General features: G+C 41.4%; 1 protein-coding gene across 2 annotated transcripts in view; it reads right to left on the minus strand.

Annotated features, from left to right (window-relative positions):
* Positions 1–10,400: 10,400 nt before the first annotated feature.
* Positions 10,401–20,940, minus strand: part of LOC144504501 (uncharacterized) — a 73,792-nt gene continuing 63,252 nt past the window's right edge. For both annotated transcript variants that reach the window (XM_078229868.1, XM_078229867.1), the window contains 3 exons: positions 18,598–18,644; positions 12,518–12,576; positions 10,401–10,715 (listed from right to left, as the gene is read on the minus strand). In XM_078229868.1, coding sequence (XP_078085994.1) covers positions 10,673–10,715; positions 12,518–12,576; positions 18,598–18,644 — 149 coding nt within the window. In that variant the 3' untranslated portion in view covers positions 10,401–10,672. The remainder of the gene's footprint in view (positions 10,716–12,517; positions 12,577–18,597; positions 18,645–20,940) is intronic.

The raw sequence follows: 20,940 nt of genomic DNA on the forward strand, positions 1-20,940 counted from the left end.
TGCTGAGATTTTCCAGCATTTTCTGGTTTTGTTTCAAATTCAGGAATGACTGGAGATAGTAAATTAATACTTTGCATCCATTTTTATCAAGGAGATAGATGCTGCACAGGCCATGGTGCCAGAAGAAACTCTGTCCCTAAGAGGGTTAAAAATGCAGCTACACCATCTCTTCAGTCACATGTTCATTTGGTCTATCCTCTTATTCTTGCTCTCACTAGCATGTAAAACTGGGTGTACTGCATTTGAGTCCTGCTTTTTAATTTACCTAACTTCCTGTACTCTCCTCATCCCTTACTTTACCCATGTCGTTGGTACCAATGTATACCATGACCACTGGCTGTTCACTTTCCCTGCCGCCGCTCCGTGACATCCTTGGACCCTGGTACCAGGGAGGCAACATTCCAACCTTGATTTCACATTTGCGGCCACAGAAGCATCCGTCTGTGCCCCAACTCCTGAATCTCCTATCACTATAGCCCTGCCATTCATTTTCCTTTGAGCAGCAGAACCACCCACTGTGCTGTGACTTGGCTGCTGCTGCTTTCTCATGAAAGGCCATCACCTCCCCAATAGTACCCAAAGCGGTATATCTGAGAGGGGGATGACCACAAGGGACTCCTGCATTACCTTCGAGTCTTTTACTGTTCCTGATGGTCACCCATTCCCTTTCTACCTGTGCAACCCTCCCCTGCGGTGAGACCACCTCACTAAACGTGTTATCCATGACTTGCTAAGCATCATGGATGCTCCACAATGAGTCCACTGGCAGCTCCAGCTACAAAATCCAGTTGGCTAGAAGCTACATTTGGACACACTTTCTGAACACATGGTCAGCGTCCCTCATTGTACCCGAGCCATGATGTCCCTCTTGATTAACCTGGTTACTCCCTTAAAAAAGTTACATTAGCTGGGGGCCTTACTTACACTATCTAGGAACCAAGTATTATTCTATACTATTTTTTAATCCCAACCTCAGTATTAAGCAATTAATTACATTGAAAATACTCAACAGGACATACCAATCAGTTGCTTTGATTGGTCCCACATCTCACTGCTTCCTGAAGTGTCTCCCTCACAGGTCCAGTGTTCTCCACTCCCCCAAGGCAAATTATTCCTTTATTACTGCCTTTATTCCTAACTGCAGTGTTTATAAACAACCTGCCTTTGATTGACAGATTAGATCATTTATAAGATTTCACATCCTCTTTTCTAACTGCAACAGTAACAAAGTATTGAGATGCATTCAACCGTGAAGAGAAAGAAAAACAAACATAGCTCCTGTCTGGTAGGTAAGAACATAGAACAAGAACATTACAGCGCAGTACAGGCCCTTCGGCCCTCGATGTTGCGCCAACCAGTGGTACCAATCTAAAGCCCCTCTAATCTACACTATTCCAATATCATCCATATGTTTATCCAATAACCACTTGAACGCTCTCAACGTTGACGAGTCCACCACTGCTGCAGGCAGGGCATTCCACGCCCTTACTACTCTGAGTAAAGAACCTACCTCTAACATCTGTCCTATATCTCTCACCCCTCAATTTAAAGCTATGTCCCCTCGTGCGAGCCAACACCATCCGAGGAAAAAGGCTCTCACTATCCACCTTATCTAATCCTCTGATCATCTTGTATGCCTCTATTAAGTCACCTCTTAACCTTCTTCTCTCTAATGAAAACAACCTCAAGCCTCTCAGCCTTTCCTCATACGATTTTCCCACCATACCAGGCAACATCCTGGTAAATCTCCTCTGCACCCTTTCCAACACTTCCACATCTTTCCTATAATACGGCGACCAGAACTGTACGCAATACTCCAAATGCGGCCGCACCAGAGTTTTGTACAGTTGCAGCATGACCGCCTGGCTCCGAAACTCAATCCCTCTACCAATAAAAGCTAACACACTGTATGCCTTCTTAACAACCCTATCAACCTGGGTGCCAGCTTTCAGGGATCTATGCACGTGGACACCCAGATCCCTCTGTTCATCCACACTACCAAGTATCTTACCATGAGCCCAGTACTCTGTATTCCTGTTACTCCTTCCAAAGTGAATCACCTCACACTTTTCCGCATTAAACTCCATTTGCCACCTCTCAGCCCAGCTCTGCAGCTTATCTATGTCCCTCTGTAACCTGCCACTTCCCTCCGCACTGTCTACAACTCCACCGACTTTAGTGCCATCCGCAAATTTACTAATCCATCCTTCCACACCCTCATCCAAGTCATTAATAAAAATGACAAACAGCAGTGGCCCCAAAACCGATCCTTGCGGTACACCACTAGTAACTGAACTCCAGGATGAATATTTCCCATCAACTACCACCTTTTGTTTTCTTACAGCTAGCCAATTCCTGATCCAAACCACTAAATCACCCTCAATCCCATGTATCCGTATTTTCTGCAAAAGCTTACCATGGGGAACCTTATCAAACGCTTTGCTGAAATCCATATACACCACATCAACCGCTTTACCCTCATCCACCTCTTTGGTCACCTTCTCAAAGAACTCAATAAGGTTTGTGAGGCACGACCTACCCTTCACAAAACCGTGCTGACTATCCCTAATCAAATTATTCCTTTCTAGGTGATTATAAATCCTCTCTCTTATAATCCTTTCCAATACTTTGCCCACAACAGAAGTAAGGCTCATCGGTCTATAATTACCAGGGTTGTCCCTACTCCCCTTCTTGAACAAGGGGACAACATTTGCTATCCTCCAGTCTTCTGGCACTGTTCCTGTAGACAATGACGACACAAAGATCAAAGCCAAAGCAAGTGATCCAACCCATCAATCAAATCATTTGGCAGGATCCAGACACCAGATGCTACTCTTTTGAAGTTAAAAAGGAACATCCCAGAGAAACTGACCAAAGTACTTCAAAGGGGTTTCAGAGCAGCTTTGCCTTATCAGGAAGCAAGGGGATCTCTGATAAAACTAACACATCCTATCCATAAGAGCATTTTAAAGTGGTCATTTAACACCTGGAACTTATGACATTAGCATGGGCCAATCCCTAATGTGGAATGGAGTACTGCGGGGATTTTGAAGGCTGCCATAAGCATGAATATCAAAGTGGCAAGGGCAGTTCATAGCTTTTAAAAGTTCAGAGAAAATAATGAATATGGTTCTCAGAATGGTGTCTGAAATCACCACCCCGAGAATGAACTCCACCTTGGGCAGGGAAACAAAAAGTCCCGAGTCCAGAGGTCAACCCCTCCCCCCCCCCCCCCCCCCATCCCCCATCCAAGTCCACCAACCTCCAGGACCCTTGGTGGGGTGGGGGGGGGGGGGGGGGGTGGGAAGAGACGACGACTATTCCTCCGCAGCCTGGCAGTGGCAGAGCAACACAACACTTACGTCTTTGCCCCTCCTCTCCCCCCCCCAGACTCCAAGGAACAAGGTCAACAACGTGACATGTCAGGGTGCCAGTGCAAGCTTGGCACTGCCAACCAGGTCTGATAATGCAGGGCCTGAGGGCACCCCATCACTGAATGCGTCTCTTATTGGGTGGGCAGGTTGAGGCCTCTGGCTTGGCAGGGGGTCGAATTGAGCCATCCTCAGGTCTGTGTTGTGCGAGGTGAGTGACCCGTTTTCACTGGTGGTGGGGAGAAGGACGGCCCCCTGCACTGAAGGGTTGGGGGTGCTCCCCTCATCACCGGGAGTCACCATGTCTGTCGTCAGGGGGAGCTCGTCTCTGCATTGAGATCAGGAGGCCTTTTAAAACCAGCACCATGATCTCTAAAGCCAGACTGGCTGGCGTTTTTCACTATGAATACTTTAACATGCTAAAGGTGGAAGAATTCCAGAATTCAACCTTTCAGGCACTGTTAACACCAGAGGGAAATACTCAAGTGCCCCCATTCGTGGGAAAACCAAAGTGTGAAAACAGAAGAATACTGGCCTGTTTTTCTCTGCAGATGCTGCCAGACTTGCAGCCACGATCAGGAACTCCAAGGAGATATCCTGAACCCTGATAACAGGGTTCAGGATATCTCCTTGTGGCTGATGACTAACTTGAGAGTTGCAAGAGAAGGAACCACCCGTCATAGTCCACATGGGAATCAACAACAAAGGTAACATTGGGAATGATGCTCTGCTGAGTGCTTGAGGATTTAGGATTAAAATTAAAATGCAGAATAATCATCTCTACATTGTCCACTGAGTTACATCCCAATTGGCACAGAATCCCTACAGTGCAGAAGGAGGCCATTCAGCCCATCGATTCTGCACTGACCACAATCCCACCCAGGCCATATTCCTCTAACCCCACATATTTATCCTTCTAATCCCCCTGACACTAGGGTCAATTTACCATGGCCAATCAACCCAATCTCCACATCTTTGGACTGTGGGAGGAAACCAGAGCAAACACATCACCGACATGGGAAAAGTGTGCAGACTACATCGGAATTGAGCCCAGGTCCCTGGCGCTGTGAGGCAGCATTGCTAACCACGGTCAAGCAAATTAGGGAATTGAACATGAGACTCAGCTGTGTGGGAACAGGTTTCAAACCATGGGGCAATGGCATCAGTACTCTGAATAAGGAGCTATTTCTTTGGAATGGGCTGGACTTAAAGTAGGCGCAACTTAAAAATGTTTTCCAGACATCTTATAACTAGACTTTCGGATATGAAATGCAGGTGAAGGGAGATTTAGAAATCCCAAGAGTCAAAGCAGTGAAAGTGTGTAGCAAAGTGGGTGAAGGAAGAGACTGAACTTAACAGTAACTGTGCAACATTGAGCAAAGTCCAAGCAGGAATAGTAGTAAAAAAATTGAATTAAAGCCTCATCTGAATGTGGAAAGCATCTGCAATTAGACATACCAGTAGCACAAACAGGTGCAAATGGTTTTGATTCAAATCGCCAGAGACATGATTGCAAGGTGATCCAAAATTAGGAAATAAATGTTTCAGGATACACAATATTTCAGAAAGACACAGAATGGCAGAGGAATGACGATGCTGAGAGTTAAAGATGCCATTAAGACATTAGTGAGAAAGGATCCAGGCTCAGTAGATCATGAAATAGAATCAGGGAAGATTGGTGGCGTAGTGGTATTAACACTGGACTAGTAATCCTGTTCCTACACAACTGAGTTGTCATCAAAACCTATCTGGCTCACTAGTTCAGTTTATTAGTGTCACAAGTAGGCTTATATTAACACTGCAATAAAGTTACTGTGAAAATCCCCTAGTCACCACACTCCAGCACCTGTTCTAACGTCCTTACCTGGACTGGCCTCCATGTGACTCCAGGTCTGTGATTGACTTAATAACCTCTGACGTGGCTTAGCAAGTCACTCAATTCAAGGGCAATTAGGGATGAGCAATAAATGCTGGTCTAGTCAACGACGCCCACATCACATTAATTATTTCTTTTAAAAATCAATATGGTGGAGATTAGAAATAGAACCAGAAAACACTGGTAGCAGTACTTTATAAGACCCCCAACAGTGGCTGTACCGTTGGACAGAATATTAAACAAAACAATTTTAGAGTTTGTAACAAAGACAATGCAATAATTGTAGGGGACTTAAAGTTCATATAGACTGGGACAAACAAATTGGCAAGGGTGGTCTATAAGATGAGCTTGTAGAAGTTGTTGCAAAGTTTCCTGGAACAATATGTTGTGGAACTGACTAGGGACAAATCTATTTTAGATCAAGTACTGCAGGGGTGGCCAAACTACATCTCTTTGGGCTTTCAGCTTTTAGTATATAAAATACAGTGGGGGGGGGGGGGGGGGGGGGAGAGAAAGAGGTGGCAGGGGTCACAGAGCACGCTCATGCAGGCAGCAGCACACAATAGGATCAGAAGGGCTGGTGAACAATTGTGTATGCAGCAAGGCGGTTGCTACCCACATACTGTGTGACTGCATCCTGGATCCATTCAGGAACCATTTCACAAACACAACATTTGCTGCAATCTTAATCGCTTTGTGCTGAAAACAGTGGGTGCTTAGACAACAGAAGCTGGGCAGAGTCTCTCCTGGACTATATGCAAGTGATGGGCTGGCAAAAAAAGGAAATTAGTGCTGTGCAGAGATTAAAACCAAGCTGGGGAAGGAATGTTGGTTTGCAAAAAGACAGGTGCAGGGGAAGTAGAGATAAATACATTAGTAAACATTCTTGCATACATACTTTTTATATTATTTGTGCTTAAATTTTTGTGATCAAGATTTCCTCACGCTAGTGTGCAAGGGAAAGGCTCTTAAATGTCTGAAAATCATTGTACAAGGTTCAGAAAGTTTGATCATCCCTGTACTTGTGCAACAAGGCCGGGTTAATTAATGTCGTAGCACAAGTTTAGGAAATAGCATAATTAATGTTAGATCTGCAAATTATATACTCCAATCAAACTAGAACTTTAAATGCAAGGAAAGCCAAGCATATAGAGCAACTGGCTAAAGTTGGTTGGGTAAATAAATGGTTCGGCAGTGGGACAGTAAAGAAACAATTCAAATGCTCAATAAAAATACATTCCATTAAACCGAAAACTCAGCAAGACAGACCCAACTGGGGTTCACTCAGGAAGTTTAGCATGGGATTTCAAAGTGAGGCTTAAGTTGTTGCAAAGGATAGTAGCAAGTCTAAGGATAGAGGGTGTTTTAAAAATGAGGGGGCCACCAAAAAGTTGCTAAAAGGGAAGTGAAATTAGTCAGAAATATAACAGCCAAGAGCTTTTAATTAGCTCAAAAAATGTGGGTACCTTAGAAGCAGACACAGGAGAAATCATCATGGCGAATGAGAAAATGAGAGGCATCGGACAAATTGTGTCTGTCTCCACAGCAGGACACAAGTTTGCACACCAGAATTAGAGGGTAGTCCAAGAACTTAAACAGGGAGGAAATCAAGGTAACTAATATCAGCAGAATAAAGGTTTTGGAAAAACTTAAGGAACACGTCCCCAGGACCTGATGAATCCACATTCTAGAATTCTAAAAGAGTTAGCTATGAGGATGATAGTGCCTGTGCTTTGTTTTGCCAAAATCCTTAAATTCAGGAATGGTCCCACTAGATTGGAAGTTGACAAACGTAGCACTGGTTTTCAAGAAAAGGAGGGAGAAACAAAAGAAAAGAACGACAGCTAGTTAGTCTGATAAGCATCACTGAGAAAAGGCTAGAATCTATAAATGAAGCCTCCCCAATGCATTTGGAATGTGTAGTTATGATTCCAAACAAGTCAACACAGTTTTACAAAAAGGGATATATTTGGCAAGTATATTAAGAATTTGAGGATGTAACTAGTAGAATAAGGAGGAAATATGCAAGGGCTCAGAATAACGGACAGGAAGCAAAGAGTAGGCATAAACTGGACATTAAGTCAGCGGGCTGAGACTAATGGGGTGCTGTGAGGATTGATGGCTGGGCTCTCAGCTATTTGTAATCTGTATCAATGATGTGGATGAAGAGTCAGAAAATGTACCCAGGTTTGTTGACAATATAAAACTGGAGAAAAGATAAGCTGACAGAACAGGAGGCTGCAAAGAGTTATAGACAGGTTTAGTGAGTCAACAAGATGATAGATGGGAGTATGAGAGTTAGTAGATTCTCAGATTGCAAGAATATATATTTTTTAAAAGACATGAAACTTGTAAACATGAACAAAGGGACTTTTCTTTGTTCCCCATTATGAATTCTCCTGTTTTTGACTGTAAAGGTCCTACATTCATTTTTGTCAATCTTTTTCTGTTTTTATGTTCCCGCTAGCTTACTTTAATACTATTTTCCCCTTCCAAATCAATCCTTTGGCCCTCCTTTGCTGAATTCTGAACTGCTCCCAATCCTCTGGTCTATTGCTATATGCAGTATTCTAATTGTGGTTTCACCAAAGTCCTGTACAATTGTCAGTACGACTTAAGAGTAAGAGGCTCCTTAATTAAAAGATCCTGAAGAGTCTTGACAGGCTGGCTGCAGAGAGGTTGATTCCTCTTGCGGGAGTATCCAACATTAGAGATCGCTGTTTAAAATTATGGGGTCGCTCAATCAAGTCAAGTGAGGAGAAATCTTGAGAGTCGTGAGTCTTTGGAGTTCGCTTCCTCAAAAGGCATTACTGATTTGGAAGAGGGAACTTAATTACCACCAAATTTGCAGATGATGCAAAGCTAAGTGGGAGGGGGAGCTGTGAAGATGCAAAGATGCTTCAGCATGATTTGGACAGGCCGAGTGGGCTTATGCAGTGTGTGGACAAATGTAAGGTTATCCACTTCGGTAGCAATAGAAATGCAGATTATTTGAATGGGTGTAATTGAAAGAGGGATACTCAGCGAGACCTTGGTGCCTTGCGCATCAGTCACTGAAAGTAAGCGTGCAGGTACAGCAGGCAGCAAATGGTACGTTGGCCTTCGTAGCGAGTATAGAAATAGAGGCGTTTTACTACTATTGTACAAGGTGATGGTGAAGCCATCTGTGTGCATTTTTGGTGTCCTTATCAGAGGATGGATGTCCTTGCTGTAGAGGGAATACAGCGAAGGTTTACCGAGCTGATTCCTGGGATGGCAGGTCTGTCATATGAGGAGCGACCAAGTTGGTTAGGATTATATTCATTGGAGTTTAGAAGAGCGAGAGGGGACCTCATAGAAACTTATAAAACACGAAGTATACCCCGATGGTGGGGGAGCCCAGAACCAAGAGTCATAGTTTGAGGATAAGGGGGAAACCTTTTAGGACTGAGGTGGGGAGAACTTTATTTACCAGGAGTGGTGAATCTGTAACATTCACTGCCATAAAAAGTAGTTGAGGCCAAAGCGTTGTGCAAGTTCAAGAAGAAATTAGACATAGTTCTTGGGGCTAAAGGGATGTGTGTGCGGGTGGGGAGGGGGAAGGGGCAGGATCACGATATTGAATATCAGTCACGATCAAAATGAATGGTGAAGTGGGCTCTAAGGGCCAAATGGCCTCCTCCTGCTTCTATTTTCTATGTTTCTATATGGTTTCCAATCCAAGGGTAGACTTGCATTGAAGGTGATATAGCAAAGGTCAACTAGATTAGTCCCTAGAATGAGTGGTTGTCCTATTAGGAGGGGCTGAGTAAATCTATATTCTTCTAAACTCTAGAGAATGAGGGGCAATCTCATCAAAACATACAAAATTCTGAAGGAGCTTAATAGGGTTGATGCTGAGGGATTGTTCGAACATGCAGGGGCACAGTCTCAGGATAAGGGGGGCAATTATTTAGGACTAAAATGAGGAGAAATTACATCACTCAAAAGGGTTATGAATTTTTGCAATTTTCTACCTCAAAAGGATTTTGGATGCTCCATCGTTGAATCCCTCAAGGCTGGGTTCAACAGATTTTTGGTCTCAGGAATCAGGATACAGGGAATGGGTAAAAAAAGGTGAGTCGAAGTCCAAGATCAGCAAAGAACGTACTGAACTGCAGAACCTATTTCTTGTGCCCTTAAGATGGAGACCAAAACTTCACAGTCCCCCAGGTGTTTTCTCACCAAAGTCCTATACAACTGACTTCCCCATTCTTCTACTCCAATGCCTTTGCAACATGCTTACAGAGTTACAGGGAAATGACAAGTAGGCCTAGTTAAATTGCTCTTGCAGAAGGCTGTCACAGACTCGACAAGCCTCCTTCTGTGCTGCAACCATTCTAGGATTCTATAAATATTTGAAACAGAAAGCTACAGGGCTACATAGCCTGTGCAGGGTAGTGGTACTAATTTTAAGTTATCTTAGTAAAGAGCCAGCATAGATATAATTAGCAAGATTGCATTCTGTGCTGTAAATATTTGCTTGACAAAGTGCATATTTTTTTCTGTAAGCTTTATTCATTCTCATTTTTATTTCACAATGCATTCCCCAGACAAAGGCCTGAGCCCAATTCATTTACAATGCAATGCTCATTCTCACATTTGTGCATCAAACAATGCTTGAAATTTCCAAGTTACATTTATTCATAGCATTAGATACAGTCCACAAATAATCAGAAGTACAGTTAAAATTTTGCTATGTGTGCTCATACATTTCTTGCAACACAGATGAAAGTTTGATGAGTTGTACATTTATGCTGAGATCTTATTTTATGCAATATATATCTTACTGTATAGTTCAGTGCTGTGGATCCATCTTTAAAATTCAGTTAACTCTGAAATGTCAAGCACTGCGGAGCTGCTCAGGTCAACTCCTTAGCTTCGTGAAACACTAACTGGGTAATTGTTAAAACAGTAAAATCTTAATACAGCGAAAGGTTTTAGTCAGAAAAGCAAGACCTCAAATTTCACTACAATAGTACAGTAAATATTTTGATCACATGGGGTTAGAAATTTGCACCAACCTCACAGCATAGATCCTACAAACAGTGTGCAAACTGGGGGGCAGGGAATACCAAAAGCTCCAACTGCACCATGATTTGTTTTCACATAGTAAGACACTACCCCGACACGTGCAATGTACAGCTTCTCAAATCTTTAATACAAACCAGTGTTCTCTGTACCAAATGAGATAAATAAACTGAATTCAAACTTCTTACATGTTAGTGTGTGATATAATGGATCATGAAGTAGACTACAGTTAAACACCGTTTGTTACTACCAAAATGGAAAACATTTGCAAATTACACTGCAGTTCCAAGGCTATTTTGTTCTTCCCAACCCTCCCCGTGACAATCCAAGTGACAGCCCAGAAGAAAACATGCCATGAAGCACAGGACAAGCTCCTTTACTCAGTTTTCCTCTTCAGTCCAGGAACTTTTGTTTGAATCCTAAAATGAGAATAATTAAATTGATATGCACTTCACAATCATCTCCTTTCACTTATTTAAAATATCAAATTGTTTTACATTTATACCAGCCTACACCATTACATTGATCCTTATAATTTCACAACCTTAAAATCCAGACATGTATGAGCAGACAGCAACTACAGTGCAGCATATGTTAAAAAAACGGTTAAAAGTTAAGACAAGGACAAAGTACCATAGATACAGTTTTAATATACATTCATAAACAGAAACAAAATCTGAAAATGCAATTCTTCTTGCTTAAAACTGTGGACATTATGGAGCCAGGTCTAATTATGAAGGGTCTGGTGGATGTAAACCAGATCAACAAAATTTCTGCATCTAATATGGAGTACCCATGACACACTTACAATTCATACATTGAAAGTCAAACGGAACACCAAACCTTGGGCATGAACAGAATGAGTAAATATAAAGACACGGCAGTTATGCACAAAACAAATCAGCACATTCAAAAATCATAAGCAGTCTCACGCCAAGTTGGACTAATTGCCTCCATCAGATATCATTTTAAGCTAATAATTGGTCAAACACAACCCCAAGTCTTAAATGATGGTTCAGAAAATAATATGGACAAAGATGGTACAGCCAAAGGATAGTAGAGATCTTAATTCATTTGGTAAAATTTACAAATAGTTTGACGTATAGACTGTCTAACCTTTCCAAAACAAATGATGGTTGAACACTAAAAATAGCAGCCTCTGTCTATTTGTAAATGAAACAATTCATAGCACAGTATAATAGATGCATTAACATGTGCTTTGCACTCAGAGCCTGTGGGTCCCAATTTACCCAGCTGCTGCAACACCAAAGTAAACTTGCCAAATTCACCATGGTTGATGGTCAGAAAGATATAAATTAAACTGCTTGAGATACCAGAAAAGCTTTAGAATATTGAAGATTTTTCATGTGGATCAATGTAATAATATTGTGTACTTTCCACTGAAAACCATGCTCCTACTTTGTGTAACATTTCATATTACAGGACTATTCAATACACCATTGAATAAAAACAATATTTTTTTCAACATCCTCTGCAAGGGATGATTACTAGACAACATACGAACTGGTAAAAGTCAATCTAAAATGACAAAAACAGATGACAAGAATTCCAAGGCATAGGCAAGCTGAAAAACATTCCAAATCAAGCTGCACACTAACAAATACACAAATGCCCAAGAATACTATGAAAAGTTGATATGACTCTATGACATGGGAAACTATGGATTACTGAAAGAGCACAGGAATCATGCCAACAACTAAAACAACCTTCACGCCCAAGAAATGCATCGCACAAAACCACCCCTCAGTCAAACATTGGCCCTAACAAAACATCAAAAAGCTCATGGTAAAACCTCAGTGTAGCATTTCATATTAACTCATAACTCCTAATACATTACCACCTTTCTAAACTATGCAAGACACATAATAGGCAACTACGGTATGGAATTGTAAATGTGTCACAATACATCTAAGTGCTATTTACAGCACAGCTAACGTCAACATTTGAGGAATGATATATTTAGCAATCCCCTTGGGGAACAAACTTGTGCAATTTGGCAGTCATTTTGACAAGAATGTTCTATGTGCAAGATCAACACGGCACTAGAGTTCTGCAAATATGCATTTTCTGAAGGTATGCCAGCTAAACCCAAGGAACAGTTAAACAGCGTTAAATGCACATTGAAACAACCTTTGCCTGGCAATAGAAAATTATACTGCATGGTTGCCAGGAAAACGATGTTCCAAATTTGTATACTTACTTAGCAGTGACATCTCTAATCTGCTTGCTTACTATCCCTATGTAATGATCAATTTGAGCCTAAAAAGAAATAAAAACAGGTAAATGTATATTCATATATTTAATATCACTGTGAGATGTCTAACAAGACTAAATGGCTCCAGCTGATCTCAGCCTTCTGTATGACCAGGGGTATGTTCTTCATTATCATGAATAGACCTCTTGGTCTGGGGAAATGTTATTTATTCATGTGCAAAAACAGCCGAGTAGTTGCCTTGAAACCAGATGAAACTGAATTTATAGATCTGCTTAAAAGCAAAGCAGCAATCTCAGCAAATCCAATGATTGCTTAGAATTCAAGGATCACCACCATTAATTTTGAAGACCTCAAGAAGGGCCAGAGAAAATTTTCAACTCAAGACTAAGCAGTTCATTATTACTTGAAACATGCATTAATATGGTTAGTGGTCAGCAGTATACTGGGAATATAGGGAAGAGTTCTCAAGAGCCATTTAGCTTGCAGAATAGGATTTTTTAAAAAGTACCAAATAACTCAATTATTTCAACATGAAGTCACGATGCAATGTAATATTAGCTTTTGTTGATATGGAGGTGGTAAGAATAAATCCAAGTAGACAGAGGGAAATCAGAGTGGAAATTGCAGAGGCATTAGCCATACATAATTTTTCAGACTTCCATGGACTCAGGGCTGTAAACGCTTGTGCAATAAAAGGCGTATAAAGATAGGCCCAGCAACTACAGGCCTGTCCCTTTTACCTCAGCTGTGCAGAAGCTTCAAGAAACTTAAATGTGGGACAAAATTAACATACATTTGGGCAAACAAAGATTAATTAAGGAAATTTGGCAGGGATTATTTTTTAAATACAAGGACAAATTTTATTTAACTTGGGAGTTTTTTTTGACAAGGTACTAGTGAAAGTTGATGAGGGTAATGTGGTGCACATGGACTTCCAGAAGGCATTTGATTAAAATCCTGCACAATAGACCCATGGGCAAAGTTCCATAAAATAAAAGAGACCATTGTAAATGGATACAGAATTGACTAAGTAGCAGCAAACAGAGGTTAATGGAAGTTTTGAGGACTGGGGTTCCCTGGGATCTGTTCCTCCTGATATACATCAATGACCTAGAATTGGCATACAGGGCACCATTTTAAATTTGCAGGTAACATGAAACTTGGAAGCATTGTCAACTCGAAGGAGAATAGTGTAGAACTTCAAAAGGACATGGACAGGGTTAGTGGAATGGACAGAGAAGTGGCAAATGAAATTTAAGTCGGAGAAGTGTGAAGCAATTCATTCTGGTAGGAAGAACGCAGAGACTCAACACAAAATAAAGGGTACAATTCTAAAGGGGATGCAGGAGCAGAGGGCCTGGGTGTGGAGGTTCATAAATCATTGTAGTTGAGGGGGTTTAATAAAACATACAGCATCATAGGCTTTTTAAATAAGGGCAGAGAGTATAAAAACAAGGAAGATATGTTAAACCACATAACACTTGGTTGGCCTCAACTGGAATTGAGCATGTAGTTCTGGGTACCACACTTTGGGAAGAATGTGAAGTCAGAAAGCCATTAGAATGCAGAAAAGGTCTATGAGAATAGTTTCAGGCACGAGGAATTTTAATTATTAGATAAGATTGGAGAAATTGGGAGGGCTTTTCTTGAAGACTGTTGACAAGAGATTTGATAGAGGTATTCAAAATCATGAAGGGTCTAGACAGAGTTAAATAGAGGAAAACTGATCCCACTGGTGGAAGAATTGCAAAGAGGGCACAGATTTAAGTCACTGGCAAAAAGTGGTGACAGCTTGAGGAAAAAACCCCTTTCTCACAGCGCGTGATTAGAATCTGGAATGCAGTGCCGAAGAATGTGGTAGGGGCAGCTTCAATTGAGGGATTCATGACTAAATTGGACTGTTATCCAAAAAGTAGGAATGTGCAGGGCCACTGGGAGAGCTGGCACAGATATGACGGACTGAATGGCCTCTTTCTGTGGTGTTTCAGTTCTGTGATTCTGGCCTTTTGAGCATCCCTTGATTTTAGTTGCTCCTCTATTGGCAGTTGTGCTTTCAGGCGCCAAGTCCCTAAGCTCTGGAATTCCCCTTCCAACCCTCTTCCTTCAAGATACTCATCCTACAGCTTTGACCAAGCTTTTATCAGCCCTAATCATTCTTCATATGGCCCAGTGTCAAATTTTATTTCATTGCACTTGTGAAATGCTTTGCAATATTTTACTGAAGTCACTGATATAGATGTACCAGCAACAAATAATAATACAGATGAGCTGCTTCCTGCAGACAGCAACTCTCAAGGTATAAAATTGACTCATCCACCAGCAACAGCACACAGAGTTCCAGTGAACTCATTTTATAGACAAAAATTATCCTTAAAATACCCTCAGCGTGCAAAGATGGAACGTGACTCAGGTTAGATTTTAAGATACAATATCAATTAGACATTGAAGCTTGATTAGTGCATTTGCTAAAAACATATACTATGGGTAATCTACAAAGCATTAGTCACTTTCCCCATTATTTCTGCTTAAAATAGATCAACTCTCTTGAAGCAGTACAGCAAGTAGTGACAACCAAGTACTTGTATTCTAATGATTTCAACATTTGCGTTCCGAGGTTCACCCTCTTGCTAAATGAGCCTGAACCTCTCAGCAGAAGCAAACTACTGCTGATTGGATATCATGAGATTAATTAGTAATCGTGTTCTCCTGCTGCACTGAGGCAATCTGATCATTTTAATGTAAATTATTATAGGGCTTCAGAAGAAATGCACAGGTCAAGAGCTTGTAAGATATCAAACTAACAAATGCAAACCAGGAGGCTGAAACATTCACAATTCCTGACTAAATTAATTTGAATGAAATGGGAATCATAGGAAAGGATCAATGCAGTGTTTTTAACTAATTTAAGCCAATTTTTAAATTTCATGGAGCTGCTTGATAGGGCATCATTGTTGTAGCATTTATTAACTACCTATACTCAAGAAAATCTAGCACACGCACAAAAGCTTTTCGATGGCAAGAATGAAGAAAGAAAAGCAACCACCACTTGCCAAACCTCAATTTCAAGCCCAGTTTTGCAAATATCTAGTGCGTGGTTTGTGTGTTTCAGAATGTAATTTTTAGCTTCAGAAATTAAAGTTCAACTTAGAAAATTGGATGAATGCAATTAGAGCAAGCTTGCTTAGAGTCTATTACAGCAAAAAGGTTAGGACCAAGTAGCCTTTAGTTAGAAAAGCAAGGAAATTGAAATACTGGACTTGAGATCCCCAGAAAATCTCAAAGAAATACCAATTCAAAATTAAGTCAGAAAAGATGGAGCAAAAAAAGTGGGTTTACTCAGCTAATGAACTGCTGATAATGTCTGTAACGCTTGCAAAGCAGTGCAGTCCAGAGAGATGCATTGCAGCAAGTTTAAAAGCTTTCTCTAAATTCTAATCAAAAAATCATAAATGAAGGATAATTAACAAAGGCCAGTTAGAGGACAGTCCAGAGCAGATTACATTGTCATGAAGATGGGTTAAGCTTAGGAAGGTTCAATTTATCAGGATGTTTGCTGAGGGAGCTTGTAGTTAGTTGGACCATGTTTGCAGCTCAGGGATAACCAAAGCAGAGTGAAAACCTAACCTCGTCACTGACTGTGGAAAGCACATGAAGATTAATCTCAGGGATTGAAGGAAGAGAATCTGGAAGGTTGCCTGGTTTGAAATTAGTGGAGAATCTACTTTGGTTCTGTTTCTTCTTGCAAAAGTAAATAAAAGTAACAAGAACAAGTGATCAAGGTATCTGCAAACAAAAGATGGGAAATTGAAGTTTTACCTTTGAGAATAACTGAGCAGAGGACTGGAATACACTTGAGTGATCCCTACAGAAATAAGTGACTTTAATATTGATGTGCTTTAGAAGAGGATTCTTCGGGAATAAAGTAGTAACTTAAGTGCATAACATCTCCAGTTTTATAAACCATTCTGATAAAGTTAGTGCTTGTTAGATATACAATAAAGTGAGATCCTGTGGCACACTTGGTTAAAACAATGCATCTGGATTTTTAAAAAAACGTTATTGGTCCCGAACCCGACTGTTAACAGACGGCAGTGAGATGGCGAATCAGATTGGTTTGAGGAAATTGATGGTGGTTAGGGACACAATGGCCAAGACATAAATTCATCTTCTATAGTTGGTCGCTGAACTGCGGTCAGATCCTAAAACTCAGAGGCCAATAGTCAATGTTTACTTAAGGACAGCAAACACACCACAGACCAGAGATCAAACAGCTTCCCAATCTGAAAGATTCAGCCTCACCTGCTGAACGGAGAACAGAAGTGGCAGAAACTAGATGATGAGTGGAAGTAATGCAAAGGAGGAGTAAAAGGGATGAGTGAAACCTTAGGACATTTTTTTGTTGGATAAATGAGAAACAACAGGGAAGACGACAGAATTCTCACTCTGCTCAGTTCATCATAGGAACCCTACAATACAGAAAGAGGCCATTCGGCCCATCGAGTCTGCACCGACCACAATCCCACCCAGACCCTACTCCCATATCCCTCCATATTTTACCCACTAATCCCTCCAACCTACGCATCTCAGGACACTAAGGGGCAATTTTGTTTAGCATGGCCAATCAACCTAACCCGCACATCTTTGGACTGTGGGAGGAAACCGGAGCACCCGGAGGAAACCCACGCAGACACGAGGAGAATGTGCAAACTCCACACAGACAGTGACCCAAGCCGGGAATCGAACCCGGGTCCCTAGAGCTGTGAAGCAGCAGTGCTAACCACTGTGCTACCGTGCCGCCCAGTTGTCACCACAAGCTCCAATGCATGGAGGAGGCAGGAGTGCCAAGTATGGTCAGCATCAGCTTACAGTCGTGCTACAAAGTTGGGAGCAGCAGCCAGGTCTTCCAGAGGGCAGGTTAAAATAAATTCTCTATCATTTCACCAGCTACCATAGAGAGCACCTTAAGTAGTCATTGATTAAGTGTAGATGCAGGAAACTAGTTGGGATGTGCATGGCATGTGTTCCACCCAGTTTATGTACTTCACAGAAGGCTCCTAAAACAGGCACCTTTTCATTTATCCAGCGCAGATTTTAGCCAGCCCCCAAGGATGCCTGAAGCAGCTATGCCAATTTGTTAACAGCCATTGTATCAGTGCAAAACCAGAGTTCATAAATTGATACATATGGAACCTATTTTAGACTCAAATATATAATCTGCTCCCAGTGTCATTCCTTCAACATATTCTCTAGAATTACCTTGGCACCCACCACACCTCTCTCAAAAGGCCCCCACTGATGAAATCCAACAGCAGATCAGCTGCACAACCTCAGCCTTCTACGAACTAGGATGAGTGACAAAAAATGCATCTGCAAATTAACAAAGTGTACAGTACATGTCATCACATTCCTGTACTGCAGCAAGCTCTGGACGGTGCATTGGTGACACACCAAGAGTTCGAGGGAAATTCCATCAGCAATGCCTCCACCACATCCTCCCATTTCAATGGGAGGATCCGACAAACATTCGTGTCCTTCTTGAAGTCAGCTTTACAAGTAATGAAGCAAAAATCCTGTAAAATCAACTTTGATGGACTGGACACTTTAACCAGATGGCCAAAAACATCTCTCCCACTCAGTTTTGTTTACTCCACTCACAAATAGCCAATATTCCAGAAGAGGAAAATGGTTCAAAGACACTCCAAAGCTCTCCTTCAAGCATGTTAGCATTGATATTAATGGCTGGGTGGAATTTGCTAACAATCATTCTACATGGTGACAGCTTGATGCATGATGCAGCTTAATGGACAAGTCGGAATGTGGCAGAGAAGCTAAAGGAAGCAAATCATGTACTGCGAATCTCTACTTTGGGGACATCTTTCTCTGTGTCCAAATATCTGTGGGTGGAGAAATAGGCCTGTTTAGGTAGAAATTCACAACCTTGAGTAGACGCCATCCTCGAATGAAGGGGCAGCTAACCGCAATGATTGTCTGTGCCCAAAGTGCCAGGATATGGATGTTATGGGGAAAAGGGAAATACAAAAACTATAATTGAATTCAACACTTACCTGGTGTCTTTCATAAACAACAGGGATGCTGAAAACTGCTACCAGAGCTAAGGAAAAATGTTTAAAATCCTTTAGTATCTGATACATCATTTTTAAAAAGTTGAAAACAGTTTAAAAAACACTGACTGCAGCAAATATTTCTCACCCTTCTAGAGAGCAATCACCTGTTTCTAATCTGCAGCAATTCTGTCCCTACCTCATTACCTTTGGGTAAAAATGTGGTATTATTCTGATGTCAATGCCATATTTATAGCTCCTTGTGAAGAAATGCTGTAATAATTTGGATAGAGTCAGAGGTTTACAGCATGGAAACAGGCACTTCAGCCCAACTTGTCCACGCTGCCCTTTTTTAAAAAAAAGCCCCTAAACTAATCCCAATTGCCCGCATTTGGCCTATATCCCTCCATACCCATCGTACCCATGTAACTATCTAAATGCTTTTTAAAAGATAAAATTGTACCCACCTCTACTACCACCTCTGGCAGCTTGTTCCGGACAGTCACCACCCTCTGAAAAAATTGCCCCTCTGGACACTTTTGTATCTCTCCCCTTAAAAACTTATGCCCTCTAGTTTTAGACTCCCCTACCTTCGGGAAAAGATATTGACTATCTACCTTGTCTATGCCCTTCATTATTTTATAGACCTCTATATGGTCACCCCTCAGCTTCTTATGCTCCAGAGAAAAAAGTCCCAGTCTATTCAGCCTCTCCTTATAACTCAATCTATCAAGTCCCAGTACTCTTTTCTGCACTCTTTCTAGTTTAATAATATCCTTTCTATAATAGGGTGACCAGAACTGCACACAGTATTCCAAGTGTGGCCTTACCAATGTCTTGTACAACTTCAACAAGACGTCCCAACTCCTGTATTCAATGTTCTGACCAATGAAACCAAGCATGCCGAATGCCTTCTTCACCACTCTGTCCACCTGCGACTCCACTTTCAAGGAGCTATGAACGTGTACCCCTAGATCGCTTTGTTCTGTAACTCTCCCCAATGTCCTACCATTAACCGAGTAAGTCCTGCCCTGGTTCAATCTACCAAAATGCATCACCTCGCATTTGTCTAAATTAAACTCCATCTGCCATTCGTCAGCCCACTGGCCCAATTGATCAAGATCCCATTGCAATTGGAGGCAACTTTCTTCACTGTCCAGTATGCCACCAATCTTGGCGTCATCTGCAAACTTACTAACCATGCCCCCATATTCTCATCCAAATCATTAATATAAATGACAAATAACAGTGGGCCCAGCACTGATCCCAGAGGCACACTGCTGGTCACAGGCCTCCAGTTTGAAAAACTCTCTACAACCACCCTCTAGCTTCTGTCAAGAAGCCAATTTTGTATCCATTTAGATACCTCACCCTGGATCCCGTGAGATTTAACTTTATGCAACAACCTACCATGCGGTACCTTGTCAAAGGTCTTGCTAAATTCCTCCATGGAGGGTTCCTCCATGGTCAGTTTAGAAAGAAAAATGTAAAATTGGATAGGAAAGTCAAAACATAAGCTCTCAGCCCAAACATGAAGGATGCTCTTAAGATTGCTGCTAACTCAACTTAAGTTTCAGCTCAACACGTTAAACTTATTTTTAGGTGAAATTTAGCAGTTCTCAAAAGAGATCACAAAGTAGTGGCATGGAGAGAAGGTATCCCTAACTAACCTACATTCCTCCAAGTTACATATAGCTCTCCACCCCAGTAGTATTGTAACTAGTGCTGCTGGGAAAGGCAATTTAGATTTGATGTTGTTTTGATTTAATGACATATCAGAAGTGCTAGTTTGAGGTACTGGAATTATGTAGAATTACCTCCAGGTCAAGTATCCTTTATCTGCAAATCCAAGAACTGAACACATACACTTTTTGAACCTCATCCTAGCAGGAAATCCCTGACCCAAGCCAACACGTTGTTGATCACACCTAACCTTTAGCACGGGAAGTCTAGTTTTTTATTTGTATATCAACATTGAACCCTTTCCTACAAGCAAATTGCAAATGGCACAGCAGGTGAAAAATTACTGGCACCCTGTAACATTCAGTGATACAACTTACTTGTCTTGCCATTGTATTTACTTCAGACTATAGCTAACCTAGGTTTAGGCAATTGTAATGTATGTCAGCCAGTCCTATATGCAATCTCCGAAAACAAAAATCTGAAACCGGAAATTCAATAAATTCAGAATTTCAGATAATGGATACTCAACCTGTATCAGGAAAAGGAGCTGCAGGAATAAGACTTTGGTGATGGTACAAATATCCAACTAGCACAGCAGCAATTGTACCAATTTTATATAACAAAAACAGAAAATGCTGGAAAATCTCAGCAGATCTAACAGGG

Source organism: Mustelus asterias, chromosome 15, assembly GCF_964213995.1.
Source record: "Mustelus asterias chromosome 15, sMusAst1.hap1.1, whole genome shotgun sequence".
Classification (NCBI taxonomy): Eukaryota; Metazoa; Chordata; class Chondrichthyes; order Carcharhiniformes; family Triakidae; genus Mustelus; species Mustelus asterias.